The sequence below is a fragment of the Meles meles genome, chromosome 13, assembly GCF_922984935.1.
Source record: "Meles meles chromosome 13, mMelMel3.1 paternal haplotype, whole genome shotgun sequence".
Classification (NCBI taxonomy): Eukaryota; Metazoa; Chordata; class Mammalia; order Carnivora; family Mustelidae; genus Meles; species Meles meles.
The window spans coordinates 86779844-86797641 of record NC_060078.1 but is presented as its reverse complement, the minus strand read 5'-3'; the positions used below and the strand labels follow the sequence as shown (position 1 = coordinate 86797641).

The following is a 17798-nucleotide window of genomic DNA, read 5'->3' as shown; positions in this document are numbered from 1 at the left end:
CGTTTTCAGATCCTGTTTGTTGGCCTTTCCCCTTGTGGGGGGGCCTCGCGTCACGGGAGTGCTGTCCTGTGTCGGGTCGCAGAGCTCTCCGGGCGCGCTTTCGTGCGTCACGTCTACGGTTCAGCTGCACATTAGCGCTCACGCAGCCGGAATCCATCCCGGCTCTCGGGGTCACGAACGGACGCGTCGGATCCGTTCCAGACGGCCACTCCCGCCCCCGGCTCAGCCCACTCTTGAGTCTTCCCGGGGAGAGCACAGACGCCCTCGGCCCTGTGCTCACTTTGAGCCTGTCAAACCCGACGCAGAACCACGTCATCTGCAAGCAGAGGTGGTTTTACATCTTTTGTTGGGTTTTGGCTTGACTCCAGGCGCTGCGTTTGCTGGCTGGGGTGGGGGTCCCTTGGGAGCCCACTGCACTCTCGTCCCATTTCTCTGTCCACATTCCTCGTCTGTAGGAGGGACAGTCGCAGGTCCTGACCCTGGGGAGCCGTGGGGATGAGACGGGATGAGAACAGGAACATGGCCCCCCGCAGGGTGCACGGGGTACTGGGTCGAGGGTCCGTGTGGATGACGGTCCTGTGTGGCCAGCCGGCCTGGGTTGGAAGAGGGGAGCCAGGAGGCTGGGCTCTCTGAGGAGGGGGCTACATGGGAGGGCGCCTGGCGTGTGGCCAGGTGGCAGCTCAAGCGGTCAGACCGGGGCTCAGGTTAGAGGTCAGAGTGGGGGGTTCGGGTAGAGGTCAGTGAGGGGCTTAGGTTAGGGGTCAAATTAGGGGCTTGGGTAGAGGTCAGAGAGGGGCTCGGATTACAGGTCAAAACTGGGGCTTGGGGTCGAGGACAGAGCAGAGTTTCAGGGTAGAGTCAGAGCTGGGCCTTGGGTTAGAGGTCTGGGTGGGTTTTTTTTTTTTGTTTGTTTGTTTTTTTAAGATTTTATTTATTTATTTGACAGACAGAGATCACAAGGAAGCCGAGAGGCAGGCAGAGAGGGAGGAGGAAGCAGGCTCCCCACTGGGCAGAGAGCCCGACACGGGGCTCGATCCCAAGACCCTGAGATCATGACCCGAGCCGAAGACAGAGGCTTTAACCCACTGAGCCACCCAGGTGCCCCAGAGGGTGGGGGTTTGTGTTAGAAGTCAGAGCAGGGGTTCCGGCAGAGGTCAAATCGGGCTTGGGTTAGAGGTCAGAGCAGGGGCTGGTTGGAGGCCGTCAGGGTGACGGACACCGGATGGAAGCGGGTGTTCATAGATGGGCACCCTCGGAGGGCCTGGAGACTGTGTTATGTCCTGAGGCCGCGGTAACGCGGCACCGCCGTTGGGGACCTAAGACAGCAGAGGCACGTTCCGCCACAGCTCTGGATGCCAGAACGCCAAAGTCAAGGTGGGGCTGGGCTGGGCCCTTCTGAGGCTCGGGAGAGGCGAATTTCCCACTGGACTGGAGTACTAGTGGACCTAGGACAGACAAAGAGAACAGCACGCGTGTGTTTAGGGGAGTTTTATGGGACCCAGGAGCCCTTGTAAGGAAAGAGACAAAGAGGTGTCCATCTGGGTTTGGACAAAGAGGCCGGTGTGGAGGAGTGACTGGACTTGGGGAGCAGAAGGGGAGAGTCGCGTGAACAAGGTCTGTCCAGAATTCTCTTGACGTCGACTTCCCATCCTCGGGGCACGCGGTTCTCCTGGTGCAGGGAGTACCCCGTCCACCGTCTTCCACATGGGGCTTCTTTCAGGAGGAACACGGGATGGTCAGGGCGCCTGTCCTGCACCTGCTGGTGTTTAGATGTCTTATAGCTCATGGTGTGTGAGCCCGGGGGCCGGCCTTTAGTGGCCATCCTACTCCTCTCCACACCACCCAGAGCGTCCCCGTTCAGATGTGATACCGGCAGCTTGCTCCTTCTCTCTCTGAGCCTGTCTCTCAGTCCGGAGAAGAGGTCAGGTTAGCGACATGGGTCTCCTTTGACGAGGCGGGGTGGCATGTGGACCCCCCACCTCAAGGCCAGGTTCTGAGTCCGCAGAGGCCTCCGTTGACAGGAGGTCAGGTGGTGGGCGCCTCTGGTGGGTGGCGAGGAGGGGCAGGGGCAGCCCGGGGCATCTCCTGGTTTGCGGCCCGCTTGTCCCGGGTGAGGGTCTGGGGAGCTCCGGGGAGCTTCCCGAGGGGCCCACGCCGCGGCCGGCACGAAGGCCGTGCACGCGAGGCCTCTGCGGCGCTTTCTCAGAAAGTGTCTGTCGAGTCGTCCGGCTGCCGTGGGGGGTGCTGGGGAAGGGCAGTTCTCTTGTTTCAAGGCAGAAGGCTGGGGGAAAAGGCTGGTTTTCCACAGAAAGCACAGAATGGCGGGCCCCGGCTGACGCAGAGGAAGCCCGGCGGGGCCCCCGGGCACCATCGCGGCCACTGAAACTCAGACTCTCCGGCAGGGATGCGAGACCCGGCGGGAGTCACACTACGTGTTTGCAAAGAGGTCGCGTCTCGTGGAGCTCGGCCTGACGTCTGCGTGCGTGTTGAAGTCGGCTTCGCTGGAACTTTCCCACAGGGTCCCAGACCCGACATCGCCTCTCGAGGCGGAGAAGCCGGGTCACCAGGCTCTGCCTTCAGGCCCTCCAAATTTGGGTGAACTCCTGTCTTCCAGGTTCCCAAGATATCCCCAATTCCTGGGCCTGTCGCGAAGTGACCTTCTTTACTTGCCTGTAGGGCCAGGAGCCCCGCGTGCGCACCAGGCTGGTGCGTCCCTTACCTCAGTCTGGTCCAGCGTCCCCTGTACCGCTTTAAATACGACCTCCCCGTCCAAGTCTTGGTGGCATCACCGTGAGTTTAATTATGTCCCCCGACAAGGAGAACAGACTCCCCCTGTGTGTAGACAGGCCGGCGTGAAAGTCCGCGTCTCGAATAACAGTCGCCGAGTTTCGGAGGAGTCGGGTGGGGAGAAAGGGTAAAGGTCTCAGTCCTGCTTGTAAAGGTGTGATTTCCCAGATGGGCCCTGAACTACGGACAGCTTGAGAGAAAAGAGAGATGGGATTTCTTTCTTTTCTTTTCTTTCTTTTGAGTAAGAGTGACGGGGGCCTGGGGGACTCGGTCATTGAGGCGTCTGCCTTCAGCTCTGGTCATGATCCCAGGGTCCTGGGGTCGAGCCCGGTGGCGGGCTCCCTGCTCAGCGGGGCATCTGAGAGAAACGGGATTTCTTAAGTCTGGAGACCCAAACATCAGAGAACCGCAATGCTTCAAACCAGAGGTCGTAGAAGAGGTCACCATCCTCATGAGGTCAGCCAGGGCCGCGCAATTAAATTAGTTTCCTGAAGCCACAAGCTTCTCCACTAGAGTTTTGGAAGGTCTCCGGCTCCGCAGCGTGATTTCAGAGTTTCCAGAAACCTCCTCCAGGGTCCCGGCGGAAGCCCTTCCCGAGGACTTTCTGAATGAAGACGGAGGACACCGGTGTGCGCGCGACTGTAAGACGGCGACCCTCTCCGAATGGGGAGACACGGAAAGCAGCCATGGTTCGAGATCTGACGAGAGTTTTTTGCAAAATGATGCAGCTGACAAGGATATTGGGTTATTTCCATGGCTGTGCCATTTATAACTATAACTGGAATTATCAGCGATTCCACAGACAGTAGGGGCGCAGGCGGGCAAGCTTCGGCCACTCCGCATAGTTTCTGAAACTCGGGTGTTAGCGCGTGCCGACGGCATAACGCAAGGGTTAGCGACGCTTCTGGTCTGACAGCCTCCCGGTGACCGAACGCGTCGTGTAAGCCTCACTGGGTAATGTCTGTATTTTTCTAAGGACAAATAACAAATCAATAACAAATCATAACAAACCAAAAAGACTGTGTTAAATTTGATTTGGAGAAGTTTGTAAAAATAGGCAGAAGTTTTAAAATAGTTGATTCGATGAGATCACGGATCACAAGGAGTGCTAACCAATTTCACCAAAGTGACAAAGACTTTAAAAGCAAATGCGGGAAGTAACATGCTTGGGGGAAAAGACCACTTTGTTCTTCGCTGGCCGCTGGGAGGGCGGCGCTCGCGGCTGTGCGACAGGAGCGCGGGGAGCCAGGGCCGCCCGGCTGGGCGCAGGCAGCGGCCATCAGAGCTCCCGGGCTCTCAGCTCGCCAGGAGCCGCCGAATGTGCCTCCCTGGACGGAGGTGGAGACGCTTCGGAAGCTCCGGGATTCTCTTCCCGCGACCTCGGTCAGGAGACCCGGGGCTGGAGGTGGGGGGTGTCCGCCTGCCGCTCCAGGTCTCTTGGGTATGCGGCGCGGGGAGAGCCCAGAGGCCGTCCCCCGTCCGCACAGTCTCAGAAATCCTGAGGAAGAGCATGGGGAGTGGCGGGGACAAGTGGGGGACTGGGCTTTAATGGCTGTGGTCACAGCCGACCGAACACACTCAGATGGTCGCCGGGAGCCCCGGGGCCCCGGAGCTCCTCTTTGTCCGTCTGTGTCTCCCGGGACAGCCCCAGATCGGGGCCGGGCTCGCGGCGGGAGGGGAAGCAGGACAGCCCAGGAAGCCCGGCGGTCTGTGACTCACTGGGAGATGCTTGGGCTGTCCCTCCTGCAGATGACTTTTGGGTTGTTTTGCGGAAATGAGAGAGTCGAATCCAGGAAGACATGGTTCTCGCCCTAGTGGCCTCGCACGTGGCCACCTCGGGGGTGGCCTCACCTCCTCCCGGTCTCCGTCCAGCAGCCCCAACAGCTGGGAAAGTGCACAGAGGTGGACCACGCTGTCCAGGGACACTGATCACCCTGTCCCCCAAGGCTCCCAGGACAGCAGGTGGCCAGCCACGTTGGCTTCCTGGGGCCACGGTGACAAATGACCACACACTGAGGACCCTCCCTCTGGTTATCACGTTTCCTCTTGCCGTGGACCTGCGTCCCCCCAGCCCGTGTGGAGGCCCGCCCCCCAGTGTGCAGGGGTTCATGGCGGGGTCTGTGGGAGGAGCTTGGGTTCGGGGGAGCAGCGAGGGCGGGGGCCGGATTCACGTCCAGACATGCGGGACGGGGGGGGGGGGAGTGGGCAGAGACCAGAAGGTCTCCGTGCGCGCCCTGAGGACCGGCCGCGGGAGGACAGTGCGAGCAGAAGCCATCTGCGAGCCGTGCGGTCCTCACCGACAACGGGCTCTGCCGGCGCCTTGCGCTTTGAGTCCCACCTCCAGACCGGGAGAGGGAACCGTCTGCTACTTGCGCCACGGGCTCTGCTCTGTTCAGGCACCACCGCGAGCCCGGGTGCTTTCCCGGGACTCTCCCCTCCCACTGCCTCCTGCTCGTGAGGACCCTGCCGGGCAGTCTGGGACGATCTCCCGGGAAAGTCACGCAACACAGGGCAGGGGGACTAGGATGTGGGTGTCCCTGGGGCCATCGTTCTGCTGACCACGGTAGAGACACAGCCGTGGTCGGTGGACACGTGGGCACGACAAAGCCATGGGGGACGTCGGACTGCGCACAGGCACCCGAGGGCTCCTGGATGGGGGTCTCTCAGCTGCGTGTGGCCGCAGTGGGCAGAACCACCCCAGGGGGCTTTGGGGTGTGAGCTGTTCTCTGGCCTGTCCTCTCTGGTGGCCTCCTCAGCCCCGGCCGGCGTCCTGCTGCTCCAGGCCAGCAGGGGTCCCCACGGGTGTGATGTTCCCGCAGCGGAGCCACCGGCACAGTGGTCGCTGCCCCTGTCCCACCAGCAGAGCTCTGTCCCTCCCGACGCCCCGTGGGGACCACGTTTTCAGGACTGTGCTCCTTTCAGAGAGCAGACACCCCGTCCCCTGTTCACTGCGGGGGAGAGTCAGGGAAGACGGGAACCGCTCCCAGCCTTCATCTGCGTCGGAAGGCCTGGGTGGCACAGACCGGCAGGACTTCGGCTGTGGCCTCCCTTCCCTGCCGCCCTCCTCCCCACCTCAGGAACAGGGCTCCCGTGTGTCTGCGAAGGGCATCAAGACCACGTGGGGGGTCTTTGGAAGTACGAAGCGACGCAGGTCTGAGCCCGGCCCGTGGGTCCCTGGCTGCGCGCTTCCTGGCAGTCAGCCCAGCTGGAGGACGTTGTAGGCAGGGCTTTGCGGGGGCCTGGGTGGCCTGCACGGGTTCCCGGGGCGCTTTGAGGTGGGAGCTGGCCAGGCTCAGAGCTCCACGTAGTCAGCCTGGCAGAACCCCCCATTCACGCCCGGGGACGTCACGCCGGCAAGCTTTGCCTCCCCGGGGGCCGGCAGGGAGGTGTGTGGGTGTCGCCTTGGAAACTGTCTCTGCAGCTCACAAAGGTCCTGCACTGGGTGACGTGGGCGCTCGGCTGACGGCGCTTCGTGGTTGTGTCCAGCGCCTCACAGCCAGTGGCCACCCACCACCTGCCTGCCGGACACCCTCAGGGGAACCGAGCAGACGCCAGAGCGGCGGGGGTTGGGGTGCCGCTTGCCCCCCGCTCCAGTCCCGTCTCCGCCGCGCCCGGCACTCGGTCTCCACACCGCGCATTAAACAGCACAGCCTGTGGTTTCCGCTTGGCTTTGTAACAATCGCCACGCGTCATCGAGAGCCTTTATAAATTCCGCTCCAGCGGCGGAACTCACGGAGCTCACGTGCCCGTGTCCGCGAGGTTGTTGGAAGATAAGGTTGCTGGAAAGTCTGTTCTAAGCAGTCTGCTCAACTGTGATGATCATTTCCTGGAAAAAGCACCTTCGTTTCTTAGGACACGTTCCCAGAGAGGGAACCTGGGCTTCCCCCAAGGGCTGGATCCTGCGGGTGTGGCCCGAGACTCTGATGCTCATGGACGCTTCTGGTCCAGGACACCTGCCTTTGGGTGCGGCGCCCGGGACAGTCTCCCACCCACCTGGAGGTCCAGAATCTTCCATTTCCTCTCATTCTTTCCCACCCCCGCCCCACCCCTGCCTCCTGCAGCTTGGAGACCTGAAGCCCGAAGGCGTGGGGCCCCTCGCAGGTGGCTTCGGTCGTCTGTCCATGAGCGGTCTCCCTACGACTTGGACGGGGGACGTGGCATTGCCCCCCCCCCCAGCCTAGGATTCTGTGCATCAGCCCTGCTTCCTTTGGAGACCTTGGTCCCTGGTTCTGATGGATGCCCCCGGCCGCTGGGCTTGCCCCCGCTGAGTCTGGGCCGCTGCTCGACTCCGTACCACACGTGGCAGCGCTGCCGCCGACAGCACCGGTCGGCTGTGTAGTCCAGTGCCCTGGGGGACTGGCGTGGGAGAGCCGTGCGGGACCCTGTCGTCACAGCAGGGTCCCTGTCGCCACGGGGATGGTGGCCCAGGGGTGCTGAGGACAGCAGTTCTCGCACGTGGGGTCCTCCCGGTGCTGGTCTGTGGCTGAGGGGTCTGCCTCGACCTCCCCCAGCAGCCCTCCAAGGCAGCGGCTGCCCCGAGCGCTGGGAAGGGGTGCTGGTCACCCGTGGGGAGGGGCCTGGAGCCCGGGGCCCGGGGCCGTGCTCTTGGCCGGGTCCTGCCCCACCAGAGACGTCCCGTCACTTCTGGTTGCGTCTGGCGCGGCCGGGCGGGGGGGGGGGGGGCGGCGGCATGGACGCGGGCGTCCCCTCCGCCCTGCAGGTGTGCATCGTGCAGAAGCGGGACACCGAGAAGATGTACGCCATGAAGTACATGAACAAACAGCAGTGCATCGAGCGGGACGAGGTGCGCAACGTGTTCCGGGAGCTGGAGATCCTGCAGGAGGTTGAGCACGTCTTCCTGGTGAACCTGTGGTGGGTGACCCGCTGCCACCCTCCCCTGCCCCCGGGCCCTTCCCCGCGCCCTCTCCTCCCCTGCCCCGGGGACTCCCCAAGCACTCAGCTTCCCTGTCCCGGGGCCAGAGCTGTCCAGGTGTGCGGGTCTCCCCACCCACAGGAGGGCCGGGCTTTCCCGCCAAGGGGCCTGTGGCCCACGGAGTCGCTGGCGCTGGAGTCCGTGGGGAGAGTTCCGGGGGCCTGAGCTCCTCCCTAAAATGGGCACCAAGACCAGCTCCTGGGTGGGAAGGAGCCTGTAGGCTGCAGGGAGGTCACCGTCTTCTTTCCCGCGTGGGGGTCCTGCTGCACAAGGGTGCCTCCCCACGCACGGTCCTCCCTGACAGCTCCCATCCTGGGTCCGGGCTCCCTGATGGGCTTACAGACCGGACCGCGTTCCCGGGGGCCCCGGTGGGCGCAGGTGCTCAAGTGGCTGGGAGAGCACAAACGGAGTTCGGGTCCTGGTAGCGCCGCCTTGGGGCGACCGAGCCGAGGGTCCCTCAGCCGACATGGGGGGAGAGGGGGCCCCACCAGCATCTGGGGACAGGAGTGTGGGACAGGGCCTTGTTGAGAGTGACTGGCGCTAGCTGCTCCAGGGGACACACCCAGGGCTGAAGACACCCCATGGGTCATTCCTCTGGGGTCTCCAGCGGTGTGAGAGGTCCTGCAGCACGGCCAGCAGCCCGAGTCGGATCCCGGGGCCCTGCCTGCTCGTGACCAGGAGGCAGGAGCTGGCCGTGCCACAGGGGACGTAGCCTTGCCCGGGAACTAGTGGGGACGGAGTGGGACGCCAGGCCCAGGGGCTGCCCAGGCCTCCTCCAGTTCCTCTTCCCCGACGTGGGCCCGGCCTCCCACGCTGTGGCCGCAGGGCCCTGCGATCGTCTGGTCCCGGTGCTAGCAGAGGGGACGGCGGGGCCCCCCTCCTGGGGAGTGCCCGTGGGAGGTTGCGGGTGCCTGAGCCCTTGGATGGGGGGGCCATCGAGTGCGGCGGGCGCTGGGACCCCAGCTCCCTTGACGCGCGTGTGCCACGCTCTGGCACGGGGCCCGCAGGTACTCCTTCCAGGACGAGGAGGACATGTTCATGGTCGTGGATCTGCTCCTGGGCGGGGACCTGCGTTACCACCTGCAGCAGAACGTCCAGTTCTCCGAGGACACGGTGAGGCTGTACATCTGCGAGATGGCCCTGGCCCTCGACTACCTGCGCAGTCAGCACATCATCCACAGGTGTGTGCCCGCCCGCGGGGTGGCCGCGCTCCAGAGGGACCCAGCCAGGCTCCTGCAGGGTCTGCCCGGCCCGGGCCTACAGACCTGCCCCCCCGTGTGGCTCCCGAGCCCATCAGCGCCCGGCTCCAAGCCAGCTCCACCGCGGTGCACCTGCTGCCCCCGGGGTGGCTGCCATGCACGCAGCCCCAGGTGGGCCGGGATCGGGGTCCCCTTCAGTGGTCTGTCCAGCTGCTGGGTCCCGGCCACCACCTAGCGGAGGCCGTTTGCTCATCGGCCATGCCCCCGGGGGATTGAACAGATTTTAGCAGAAAGCCGATCAGGAAGATGAAGATGGCGTGTTAGAACGTCAGGTAGACGGGGTCTCTGCGCTCCTGCCCCGGAGGACTGTTACCTGGTTACGATCCAGGCGCAGACACGGACTGAGCTCCTGGGGTCAGGCTCGGGGAGGCCCGAGGGCAGCTGGCGGAGGGCATAGACCCAAATCATCAATTCTGTGCAGCCCCAGAGCTCTGGGAGAGGGGCGGCCCTGGGGTCTGGGTGAGGGGGCCCGGCATCTGTCCCCCGGGGCTGCGGCACCCCTGCAGCTGGTGCACGCACCCCTGTCCGTTGGGCCGCAGCAGGTGGCGGCTGGAGGCGCCCCCGGCCCCAGCACCGGAATAGCCAGTGTCACTGGCCGTCAGAATGTCGCCAGGTCCGTCGTCTCGGCCCACTGTGGTCTCTGGGGCATCTGCCTTGAGTGGGGAGGGGCCCAAGGGAGCTCCCTGCCCCGCCAGGGACTGCAAGGCACGCACAAGGCACAACCGTCACCCCGTTTCCTGCTCCCTCAACAGAGACGTCAAACCCGACAACATCCTGCTGGACGAACAAGGTGAGCCGAGGCCGTGTGGGGCCGACACCGGGCGGGGTGGGCGGCGGGCATCTTGCCCACGGGAGGCACCTCCCATCCTGGGGACACCCATCGTCTCCTCTGCCCGCAGGGCACGCGCATCTGACCGACTTCAACATCGCCACCATCATAAAGGACGGGGAACGGGCCACCGCGCTCGCCGGGACCAAGCCGTACATGGGTGAGCCACGGCCACTGGCCTGCTGCGTCCGGCCCAGGCCGGGGGGCACGGCGGGGGTCACTCGGGTCACTTCCCCACAGGCACAGGGCTGTGTGGGACGGGGGCTGCTAAGAACACGTGGGTGGATCCCACCACCCACACCAGGGGGGAGGAGGGACCCCCAGGCGGTCCATGGGGAGGGGGCCGGGGCCTGTGGTTTCGGGGCACTCAGCCGCTTCTCCCTCCTGGAAAGCTCCGGAAATCTTCCAGTCCTTCGTCAGCGGTGGGAGCGGCTACTCCTTCGAGGTGGACTGGTGGTCAGTGGGGGTGCTGGCCTACGAGCTGCTGCGCGGATGGGTACGGAGCAGGCTGTGTCCCCCAGGGGTGGCCCGAGCCCTCGGGGAAGGATGAGGCTGTCCCCCCATCCCCAAGGGTGCTCCGCGTCTGCGTGGAGACACTGAGCAGGCGCAGGAGGGCAGAGACCTGTGCGCGGGGCGGCCGTCTTGGGACTCTCCTGTGGGAGTTTCTGTGGGGGGTCCCTGTGCTCTCACCTTGGTGTCCCCTCCTGGGGACCTCCGGGACCCCCCACCCTGGAGGACGGCAGCCCGTCCTGGCCTCAGGGCCGAGCCACCTGGGCTCAGACCCTCTCGGGGGTGACGTGCTTCCCCCTGGGTTCCCCGGGGAGCTGCAGCTGCGTGGGGGGGGGGGGCCGCTGGCTGTGGGAGGGCTGCCGGCCGTGGCGGGGGCACTTGGTGCAGCGCTGCCTCCCCCGCCCAGAGGCCCTACGACATCCAGTCCAGCAACGCCGTGGAGTCGCTGGTGCAGCTGTTCAGCACGGCGAGCGTGCAGTACGTCCCCAGCTGGTCCAAGGACATGGTGGGACTCCTGCGCAAGGTGAGCCCCCCGCTCGACGAGGGCCGCATGCACCCTGGCCGTGGGCCCCGGCACCCTGGCCGTGGGCCCCGGCACCCCGAGAAGACCCGGCCCCCGTGACCCCTCGAACGGCCTGAGCCCCACCGCTCTCCACGCAGGGAGCCCCACTCGGAGCACATGGTGCCTGTGGGGTCAGGACGGGGTGTGGGAGGGCTCGCTCGACACCCAAGGCCCAGCTGGCTCCTGGCTCCTGGCCCACGGGGCTCTCCTCTGCGTGCACTCACCCCTGCTGGACACCTCCACCCCTGCAATGAGAGCCAAGCAGCCAGAGGCCTCTCCCGGTCCCTGGGGGGCTCTCCACCCGGTCTGCACTGACCACTCTGCCCAGGGGCCTCCCATAGTGGGACCTCGGCCCCCAGAGCCCCAAACAGGGAGTGGGCACCATCCGTACGCCGAGCTTCACACCCCGGGGAAGCCTCGGGTAGGGTCTGCCGCGTTCTCTCTAAGAGGAAGGACAGCACGTGGGGGACACGTAGCCTCCATGACCTGGCCACACAGGGTGCCCTGGGGCTCCCTCGGGGCCCTGTCCACGTCCTTACTGTGGCCCTCCTTGCCACTAGCCAGGCCGAGGCTGCCGCCTGCTGGTGAATTATGGTAGACGGTCTCCGGGGACCTCACGTGGGCCAGGCTGTCGCATCGTCCGTGTTACTGCACTGACCCGAGGTCGGTTCCTTCCTTGCCTGGCCCTTGAGGTCCTTGCGGCGAGAGCTCCCTGGAGTTCTCCCCGGAGAGCTCCCTGGTCAGCCGTGTGCACCAGGGTCATGGGGGCCGGGCACCATCTCACGTGGGCCCCGTTCCAGCTCCTCACGGTGGACCCCAAGCACCGAGCGTCCAGCCTACAGGACATGCAGGCAGCCCCGTCCCTGGCCGGTGTGCTGTGGCAAGACCTGAGCGAGAAGAAGGTGGCGCCGGGCTTCGTGCCCAACGTAAGTCGGGGAGGCGGTGGGCGGTGGCTCTGGGCGGGCGTGGGTGCTCCGCTGGCAGGGCTTAGCTGCCCGTGCCCCCACAGAAAGGCCGCCTTCACTGTGACCCCACCTTCGAGCTGGAGGAGATGATCCTGGAGTCCAGGCCCCTGCACAAGAAGAAGAAGCGGCTGGCCAAGAACCGGTCCCGGGACAGCAGCCGGGACAGCTCGCAGTCGGTGAGGGACGCGCCCCACCCCCCGAGACCTGCTCATCCCCCTCCTGAGCAGATGGGGTCCCTGCTGCTCCGTCCTGTCCCTGGCTGTGGGGCTCCGGGGCTGCGGACCCATCACTCCCAGCTCTGCCCCCGGGGCCTCCCACGCTCTCCCTGCGTGCGCCTCCTCTTAAGGGACAGCCTCACCCCAGACGACCTTCTCCTAACTGACTCTGTCACATTCCAGGGGGCTGACGGGTAGGATGTCACTCTCGGGGGTGGGAACCAGAGTAACCCACAGCAGCCCCTCTCCTGCCCCAGGAGCTTGGGGGCGCCCCTGGGGAGCTCGTGCTGTGAGCCTGGGACCAGCCCTGCCCCCGCCCCCCGGGCGTAGCTGGTCCTCACAAGAGCTTGTGGGGGTACAGGGGTGGAGGGCAGGGTCACAGCGGCGACCCTCTACGCCACCGGTGCCGTCCCACTGCTCGACCCCTCGGAGCCGGCAGAGGCCCCCCGGCCCCAGCGCCACCCCCTACCCCAGCTCCTCCGCACAGGGGTGAGGCGGGCAGTGGGCATGGGGCCCGGCTGCGGGTGCGGCCCCTGGCGAGCGGAGCTGGAATTGCGGGTGCGGCCCCGCCATTTCCCGCTCGGGGCTGTTTTGCTCTGGGTGTGGGGGAGGACGCGGAGCCCCTCAATCCTCCCCCTGCTGGGACGCTAGGAGCCGGGCTGTTCCGAGGCAAGGGGCCCATCAGGGAGGTCGCAAGCGTCGCGCGGTGGGTTTTCTCTTTCTCGTGGGAGGCGTCGTTCTCAGCCGCGCTGGACTCTGGACCGCGGGCGCGTCCGCTCCTCTCGTTCCTCTTCTGGTGCCTGGAAACCGCCGCCTGACGAAGCCCACTGAGGTCCAGTCCTACGGCTTCTTCTGAGTGTCGGCCCGTCTCACCTCTGGGGTCCGCTTTCGGGGGTTTTTTGCGGAGAGCGTCAGGTCGGGGCCCGGGGTCGACCTTCGGCCCGTGGACGCACGCGTTCCGGTGTAGTTCGTTGGACAGACCGTTCTTTTCTCGTCGAATGGCTCGGCGGCGTGTTCAAACGTCAGTCCACCGAAAATTAGGGCTATTCATGGACTCACGATCCCATCCCTTGATCCATGGGTCTCCCTCGTCTGCCCGGTGCCTGCCCCAACTGTCTTGATGGCCGCAGCTTTGGCGTCCGCTTCGAGATCAGGGACCGTGAGTCCCGCTCCTTGTCCTCTTTCCAGATCGCTCGGCGGCTCTAGGACTCTCGCATTTCCGGTGGATTCCCAGAGCTCTGGGAAGTATGTCTGCTCAGTGGGTCTGTTTCTGGCTAGAAGAGGAACCCGTCTCGCAGGCCCCGTCACTCCACAGCGGGGGTTAGGGTTAGGGCGCCCGCAGACGAGGATTCACGCGAAGGGTTTACTCGGGAAATACGCCCGGGGCGGTTGGTGTCAGTCCCGCGGACAGCGGCTTCCGTCTCCCACCCCCCCGCAGCCCTCAGCTAAGGGGCAGGAGGGCTGTGCGTTTCTGCGCTCTTGTGATGCGTGTGTGTGTGGGCCGAGAGCCGAATGGTGCGAGTGTGGGCATCCTGCCCCAGAACAGGACGGACACACGGACACAGCACAGGGCTTCCTGCGGACACGTGCCCCACAGCCGGGGAATAGGGGTCCTCTGTGCACCCTGTGCCCCGCTTCGGCACCACCCACTCCCACGGTGCCCTGGATTGTTCTGGAACCAGTCCTCAGGCTTCCTGGGAAAACCGAGAGGGGCGCGGTTAGCTGGGCGGACCACACCTGTGGCCACTCCCCGTCCTCCCTTCCCCTTCATGTACCTCCCCACGCTCACTTGCCCCCTGGGGTCTGCGCGTCGGCGGCTTCCCTGGTGGTGTGACGCGGACCCTTGCCCAGAGAGCTCGGAGCCCCGGCCGCATCGTTTCTCAGGCGGGAGCGTGGGCTCTTGTCCGTTCGTTATCAGCAGGAAGTCAGGCAAGGCTAAGGCGCGTTCTCGGTCCAGAAGCCCTGTCTCCTCCTGATGGTGGCGGCCGGTCACTCAGCCAGGGTGGTGACTCCTCTGGGAGGCCACGGTGGCAGGACAGTGACTGGCAAGGACAGAGCTGTACACGCCGAGGGCTGGCCTCATCTTCAGGGGACACTAACCTGCTGGTGGGAGGAGCTTCTGGGCTTGGGGTGCCCGGAGCCCACGTGGGACCGGGCACGGTTCACTGGATCCCCCCACCACAGGCGGGTGTGGACAAGGACGTCCGGAGGACGTGCACTTCCCGCTCCTCTCGTCTAGTTGCCGTCGTGGGCAGCGTGGTGCAGGACCGCGGTCGTCCGAGGAGCGAGGCTCTTGCTGGTTCTAATCCCAGCCTTGGGCCAAGACCAGGAAGTGCCACTGGCCACCTCGGGCCACTGCAGAGCGGTCCTCGTCCTTCCTGTGGGGGGCATGGCGAGGACGCCTCTGTCAACCCAGAGGCTGCGTGCCACACCCAGAGCTGTGCGTGATGGTGCCTCCGGCTCAGCCGCTGCGCCCAGCGCTGCCGCGGGGTCACGCGTGCTGGGCCCGCACCGTCTGCCACGATCCAGGGGCCAGGCTTGCCAAGGGAGCAGGAGGAGAATGGGACGCAGCGTCCCTGTGCCCTGAATGTTCGAAGGCAGAGGTACAGACTTAACGTCACTGCCCATGCGGGCTGTGATCTGTTTGGAACCCAGGCTGCTTTGTCGGGACGGGGGCAGGACCTTCTCCGGCTCCTCCACCGTGACCCGGGGACGGCCACGAGGGCTCTACCAGATGCCATTGGAGGGCGTCTTGTCCACGCACTTGGCGGCTGGCAGTGGACTTGGCAGCCGCTGGGTGGGGCTGGGCTGGCTGCCACGAGGTGGGCGCGGCCGGGTGTCTGCTCCGACCTCGCCTCCAAGAGACCGGCGAAGGCCGTCCCCTTCCCCGGTGTGCTCAGGAGAGCGGTCACAGCTGTGCTTGGGAAGTGATGGCGACTTCCCGTCACGGTGGCTGGTGACAGCTTGCTGCTCTTGAAGCCTTGGCCTCCCTGCGTGTCTGCGCGTCTGACGCTCGCCGTCCACCGCTCGGAGCGTCGGGAGCACTGTCTCTGGCACATCAGGTGTCACTAGACCCCGGGCCTCGAGGTGACCTGCTTGCCACCACAACCTCACTACGTGTGACCGTGGTCACTCCCAGCTGGTTAGGTGCGGCTACACTACGTCCAGGCTTCTGCCGTCCGGCATGCCGTCATCACTGTGGACGGCCGGGAGCGCCGTTCCAGAAAACAGGCAGCACAGAGCGGCTCCGGGATGCCCCGGCCCTCGCCAGCTCATTCCTTAGCTCCTTTTGGGCCTCCAGGAGAGCAAGGTCATCTGAAGGTCCTTGGTTCTTGACTCTTGAGTCTGTCGACCCCAGACGGACTCTAGCTGTCTGCTCCTCTTGAGACTGCCCTCGGCACTTGCCCCGGCTGTTCTGGAATCCTCACTGGGCTGTCATGTCTCCCGTGAGTCCGGGAGCCACCCTGCAGCGTACTAGACCCCGCTCCAGGGGTCTTGCCAGAGAATGAGCTCCCCGGGCATGGAAGGATGCCCCAGGCGGCCGCATAGCCCATGCCCCGCCCTCCCACTGCCCTCTGGCCCTCACCCAGCCTGTCCTCCCGCGGCAGGGGGAGCCTTTCCGACCTTAGCAGGTTCTGCACTGGCCGTGCTGCTGGTGACTGTGCTCTTCTGAGGCCGGGAGGGCCGGGGAGGCACATCTGGGGGGAGCTGCCCTGTGCCACCTGCAGGAGCCCGAGTGGGGGTCCCTCTAGCAGGCTCGCAGGACTAATGTGCCCACCTGTATCCACTCAGAGGCCCTCCCAGGTTCCGGGGTCCAGTTCCTTCCTTCCCACGGCCTTGGCTTTGGCGCCGGGAGGGGAGGGCGCTAAGCCAGCTGTGGTTTCTGGCCAAGTTGTGCCGCAGACCCCGCCTCCATGTCCGCATCCGCCCCGAGGCAGGAGCTTCCATCCTGGGCATCCTTTCGCCCCTGGCTAAGGGTCACTCAGGAGACGCAAACCCCCAGATGCTGTGGCTTCTGGGACAGAGTTTCTCCAGCAGCCCAGATCTCCAAAGAAAGCCACAGGCGCCGGCCACAGGAGGAGAGGTGGGGTGGGAGGCATGCTCCGGGGCCCACCGCGGGGATGTGAGAGCCTCAGAGTGTCCACTGCACTCATCCGTATGTTTTTCTGACTAATAGGAGAATGACTACCTTCAGGACTGCCTTGATGCGATCCAGCAAGACTTTGTGATTTTTAACAGAGAAAAGTAAGTTTGTGTTGGGGGGTGGGTAGCAGCAGGCCAAGGGGTTTGAGGCTCTCTGGGCCACACAAGACCTGAGCCCCAGCAGCCATGAGGCACCAGGGAGCCTGGGACGTGGACGGCCACTTCCTAAGGCATCTGGGCAGCAGCCCTGGGGGCAGAGCGTCGGAGTCCCCGGTTCAGGCATGTGCGGGAGGGCTCCTTGGGAATTTTCAGTTCTAAACAGGGGCCTAACAGCCAGAATCTCCTGGGGGAGACCCTCGCTGCACTGCCCAGACAGGCCGACGGCTCGCGGCCCTGCGGAGTCGCATGGACTGCTAGCCGCTGCCCACTCCATAAGCCCTTACTGAGAGCCGGGGCTGTGGGTCGGGGAGATTCGACAAGCCACAACCCGCTGGTACACCTGCTGCAGGGGAGGGAGGAAGCCCGGCCCCGTGGGCTCAGGAGAGGAGGGGCAAGGAGGGCATGGAGGGCTTCCTGGAGGAGGCAGCTCTGAGCCCTGTCCTGCCTCAGTGAGCAGGACGATGTGTGGGCACTGGTTTAAGGCACTGGCTTCTATCGCGGAGGTCAGAGGCCCGAGTTGGAACAGACTCAGTTAAGCTCTCTGCAAAGCTTTGTTCCAAAACAGCTGACCCACCGGAATGCACATACACCAGGGGTCCTCAGCTCTGCTCACCAGCCCAGTGCACGAGCCCGAGGCCACCATGGTCGCACAGGGTGCTGCTGGGCTGGGCGTCGCTCTCAGGTGTCCGCAGTGCCCACAGGGGCACCAGGTCCAGCCGTGTCCCCAGAGGACCCATTCTGCCCATCCTTGGACAAGTGGGGGCGGCCACAAGTGCCCAGGGGCTGCTGGGGAGGCTGCAGAGAGCCCTCGTTGTTTCCCCCACCAGGCTGAAGAGGAGCCAGGACCCTGCGAGCGAGCCCCTGCCCGCCCCCGAGGCTGCGGAGGCTGCGGAGGACCAGGAGGGCGGGCGCCCTGTGCTGCCCATGTGTGGCTCCCTCTGTCCCTCCCGCCTCAGCCAGAGTTAATGCCAGCTGCGTTGGATACTCCGTCTGCCGGGACGACAGGCCAGGCGGCGGGCAGTGGCCCCGCGTGGACGTTCCCAACCAGGCAGCCCCGCTCCTCCCAGCACAGAGCCGGCTGTTGGCCCTGCTCCTCCCTGGTCCGGATCTCCCCGGAGCCCGCCTGCTGGCTCTCGGCGGCACAGGGCACGCGGAGGCTGTCAGTGTGGCCGAGGGCTGGGCGAGGAGGCTGAGCGCCCCCTCCCCGGAGGCTCTGTCCCCTGCAGTTGTGGCCAGTGGCCTCTCCTGGTGGCCCCCGACCCGGTTCCCTGACCCACTCCCCCTGGTGGGCACCAGCCCTGCGGTGGGCGCTGGACACCGTGCGCAGGCCACCAGGGCCCACTCAGGCTTGTGCGTCCGGGGGAGGTGAAGAGTGTTTTATCGATACTCCTGCCGTGCTTCTGTGGATTTTCTCACCTCTGAGCATCACGACCTAA

The 17798-nt window shown here is 65.2% G+C and overlaps 1 protein-coding gene across 4 annotated transcripts in view; it reads left to right on the top strand.

Moving 5' to 3' along the window:
* The window catches only part of STK32C (serine/threonine kinase 32C), a 66273-nt gene extending 48475 nt beyond the window's left edge, over nt 1–17798 (top strand). For all 4 annotated transcript variants that reach the window (XM_046027044.1, XM_046027047.1, XM_046027045.1 and 1 more), the window contains 10 exons: nt 7508–7659; nt 8728–8901; nt 9732–9769; nt 9879–9968; nt 10201–10304; nt 10725–10841; nt 11681–11806; nt 11890–12021; nt 16238–16305; nt 17190–17798. In XM_046027044.1, the coding sequence (XP_045883000.1) occupies nt 7508–7659; nt 8728–8901; nt 9732–9769; nt 9879–9968; nt 10201–10304; nt 10725–10841; nt 11681–11806; nt 11890–12021; nt 16238–16305; nt 17190–17328 (1140 nt within the window). In that variant the 3' untranslated portion in view covers nt 17329–17798. The remainder of the gene's footprint in view (nt 1–7507; nt 7660–8727; nt 8902–9731; nt 9770–9878; nt 9969–10200; nt 10305–10724; nt 10842–11680; nt 11807–11889; nt 12022–16237; nt 16306–17189) is intronic.